The sequence below is a fragment of the Phytophthora parasitica genome (assembly GCF_000247585.1).
Source record: "Phytophthora parasitica INRA-310 unplaced genomic scaffold supercont2.55, whole genome shotgun sequence".
Taxonomy (NCBI): Eukaryota; Oomycota; class Peronosporomycetes; order Peronosporales; family Peronosporaceae; genus Phytophthora; species Phytophthora nicotianae.
Window position 1 is genome coordinate 87996 of NW_008649041.1, and position 3846 is coordinate 91841.

Genomic DNA, 3846 nt, shown 5'->3' on the forward strand with positions numbered 1-3846 from the left:
TTTTACCCCTAAGTAAGGTCATATCTATTTGTTACCTTTCTTACGACTCAAGCTTCCGGCTTGGCAGCCAGCGCGACAGAGCACAGTCGTGCCACTAGTCCATGGATCTGTAGTAGAGTGGACACTCCGTCAGCAATGCACATGTGCGTGGCTCCAATGAGCTTGATGAACTCCAGCTTGAGCTTCTCGTCCTCCATCGGCAGCGCCTTGCACACTCTGAAGATCGTTCCGATGATATCCAGCGACGAGTATCCACTCTTCCAGAGCTCGACCGCTTGTTTCTCCGCTCCATCTAGTTCTCCCTTGGCACAGTGATTCAGGATCTCCCTCACCACAGCGGGATGGGGCTGATCACAGACCTTGAACACGTTCTCGTCGCTAACAAAGCCGAAGCCACTCGCTGTGGCCTGAAGGTTGTTGAGCGCATTGCGCATGTCTCCCTCCGCTGTGAAGATGAGTGCAGCCAGTCCTTCCTCCTTGTATCCGACGTTCTCCTGTTGGCAGACAGTCAGTAGACGACGTAGCAGCATCTCGTCCGGCAGTCTAGTGAAACGCAGGATGGCGCAGCGACTCTGAATGGGCTCAATGATCTTGGTGGAGTTGTTGCAGGCCAATGCGAATCGCGTCGTTGCCGAGAAGATCTCCATAGTACGTCGTAGAGCCTGCTGGGCTGCAGCTGTCATTGAGTCGGCCTCGTCCAATATGACGATCTTGTGGCGTCCAGGGGGAAGTGTCACCTTCTGCTGCGCGAACATCTTGATCTTACTGCGTACCGTGTCGATACCGCGATCATCGGACGCATTGAGCTCCAGCACCGCCTGCTTCGTGCTGGCACCGAGCAACTCGCGCGCCAGACACAAAATGCTCGTTGTTTTACCAGTTCCTGGAGGGCCGGAGAGGATGAGATTCGTCATGTTACCCGCCTGTGCCATTGCCTGCAAACTCGCGATCGTGTCGCGGTTGCCTACCACATCTGCCAGCACGCGCGGGCGGTACTTCTCCACCCACGGCGCCTCGAAGTCGTCCGCCATCCTTTTTTTCTTTTTGGCGCGGAAATTGTGTGAAAAGGACTTTTGGATTCACAAATGGGACCGTTCGTTCTCGTTAAGGTATCGCAAAATCGAACAGTTCATTTTAAACAGTACCTAAATCGAATAGTTCGTTTTAACCGTACAAAGCGTATAATTGAATGTCCGATTATACAGTCTCTTGATAATGATGTGGTGTACATAATTCTCTGAAATCTATTTCAGAGTTTAGAGGTAAGGAAGGATGCCACTCGAGGTGCTAATTCGTCAAGTATTAAAGTCCCGTCTAAAGCGATACGCATTATTAGCATTATATAAATACATCAAGTAATTTAACTCTATGATATTTATTACAGAAACGAAACTGATAAATTGGCTGAATGTTGCCTGTGTCGTCCGGACCGAGTACCAATCATGTTACCCGAGGTTGCAAGAAGGTGACAGAGTTTCATTATTAGATATGTAACGGACTCTTCCAAAGAAAAGTCCTCTCCCGAGTAAAGCCCTCTTTTTCTAAATGCGGATAGTTTATATTTGGTCAATACAATTTTCAAGATAAACATTAGAAATGCGTAAATTTGTGGAAATTCTGTGTATTTGGATTCACACAATTTAATAAAGCCCGGGTAGTAATAGGCCGCATCCAATAATATGCCAACTCTACTGTATGCTACATTCGACATGAGTGACGATGCATCAGTCTACGCAACAAGCATCAAAAGATGCTAGAAGCAACTAGCAGATGCTGCGGCTGCGAATCAGGCGCAGGAGATGCGTCGTCATGTAACATCCTTAGGGTTGCTAACTCTCAGACCTTCCTTGGGCAAAGCACGACTTGTTTTTCTTTCTGTATTTATCCGTTTTGTTAAGATTGATACAGTATGCCCTGTTTTTATCACTTCGACAGAAATATATTACTACCATTCTAAGGAATCTTTGTTTCTCCGTCCCGCGTTACAATTATCTCCAGGATTACAATGGTGCCTCCGACTGCGGTAACGGCTTCGGTGAGCCCGTCGTGGCAAGGTTCGCCCGATCGCTCAGTCGGGTGTGGCGGCTAGGACGATTGCAGTCAGTAGAGTCAGTCATGACCGTGGCCTACTCGATGGCCTCACTGTAGTGACTGTAAGGATAAGCCCGATATTCTGAGGTGGGTGTTTTAGATCGGACATTCGTGCTGTACGTCAGCCGTGCCTAAGAGCGAGAAAACGTTATAAACACATGAACGGATCTGACCAACACAACAATGGCGGGAAGATTATAACACAAAAACACAGAAGCGAACCGGCCGGAGTGGCCCTTCTAGTCGCACAACGCCTGTAACGCAGGACTCACCACCACCCGTCTGCACCCCAAAAGTACCTCAAGAGTAGTTGAACGAAAGTAGCGATGAAGTAGCGTGTTCGGGAGTAACACTAATGTAGCGCCCCGGAAAGTAACTATATTTTACTGTTGCTTTCGCACGCGTCGCACATTTTAAACGTTCGATTTCAGCTACGGGAACGAGCCCAAAATCGCAGAGCTGGCGGGGCGTCCGGTAATCGCTGTAGTGTGATGCCAGTTCTCAGCACCTCCAAGCTGCCTCGCCAAACCATTCGTGCAAGCGAAGTGATCGAGTATATCTCTCCCCAATTTGTGTGGGGCGACCCGCGAAGTCATATGGCCGCCGGTGTCCTGGCCGTAGATGACGCTGCTGGTAATCCTCTCCCTCTTACCCTGGACAGTGTATATGCTAAAACAAAAGCTACAACGAAGAATAATAACAAGGTATTGGACAAACGTTCCGGGGTAAGAGAAGCGGGGGGGGGGGAATATTCCATCTAAGTCGGTAAGAATTGATCAATGTACCATAGCGCCTTCCGCGGTGTGGACGATTTCAGCGGCGAACAGGGCTTCTTGTCTACATTCACACGGACAAAGACCTCTTTAGTCGCGTGTTTCAGGGAGAGGTCGCGATTCCTCCCACACACACACCTCTCCCTCAGAGTACGTCCCTGCTGAAATCATACAGACAACATCTTCTCACGCTGATATGTATAGAACGTCCACAAGGGGCAGTGACCTCAGATCCACAAATACCAAGTACACAAGCACGACCTAAGCGCGCGCATCGTGGAACTCGTACAGCTTCCCGATCGCGAGGAGCGGTAGCGTACTTTATCTTGACATGGAAGCTTTAGACTCGTACCAATATCCTGACATGGAATACTGTGTGATAGATGTAACGCTGCCGTCGCATTCCGACAGCAACGGCAAATATAATTCTAAAGAAGATGATGTTGACGCTGACGAGGATCAAGCTGACACGGATAGTTCAGATGCTACAACCACCAACTCGTCCCGAGTATAGTACCCCCGCAATGCCAGCGAGGGGTTCTTCTCTTCGACTGGACCCCAACCTGTCTACCTCAACGGATGACCCATACCTGGGATCCGATTATGAAATGGTGTCAGAAGTGGGAGATGTGCTAGACGAGAATTCTTCTTCGTCGGATGAAGATCATGACCAGGAGGACGAGGCGTCACCAAGCAAGTTAGCAGCGGTTGCAACGGCTTTGGAACTCGAGGGATGTGTTGGAGGTAAGACAGTTATCTTGACATGGACGGACTACAGTCCAGACTAATCCTGCGTCTGTCCGTGTAAATGAATTACATGCTGACAGGATCAGTATATCGTTTCACATATATACTGGGATTATACGATTTTGTTTAGAATCGTCACCCTTGTATGATAAAGATCAGTTGCGTGAAATGTCAACACACGGCTGAAATGTGTTTACCGAAAACACGCTTGTCAAGGTGGATACAAGTGGAGATG

General features: G+C 48.8%; 3 protein-coding genes across 3 annotated transcripts; 2 read left to right on the forward strand and 1 right to left on the reverse strand.

The window, feature by feature from the left end:
* Positions 1-47: 47 nt before the first annotated feature.
* PPTG_15470 (hypothetical protein) lies at positions 48-1031 on the reverse strand (the record flags this gene model as incomplete). The annotated part of the gene is made up of 1 exon (XM_008913680.1): positions 48-1031. One exon carries the CDS (start codon positions 1029-1031, stop codon positions 48-50), a length of 984 nt encoding a protein of 327 aa, XP_008911928.1.
* A 1551-nt stretch (positions 1032-2582) lies between these two features.
* On the forward strand, positions 2583-3179 carry PPTG_23873 (hypothetical protein; the record flags this gene model as incomplete). Its single annotated transcript, XM_008913681.1, has 2 exons — positions 2583-2816; positions 3096-3179. 2 exons carry the CDS (start codon positions 2583-2585, stop codon positions 3177-3179), a joined length of 318 nt encoding a protein of 105 aa, XP_008911929.1.
* Positions 3180-3388: 209 nt separating this feature from the next.
* PPTG_15471 (hypothetical protein) lies at positions 3389-3652 on the forward strand (the record flags this gene model as incomplete). Its single annotated transcript, XM_008913682.1, has 1 exon — positions 3389-3652. The coding sequence occupies one exon, from the start codon at positions 3389-3391 to the stop codon at positions 3650-3652; it is 264 nt and encodes an 87-aa protein (XP_008911930.1).
* Positions 3653-3846: the final 194 nt, after the last annotated feature.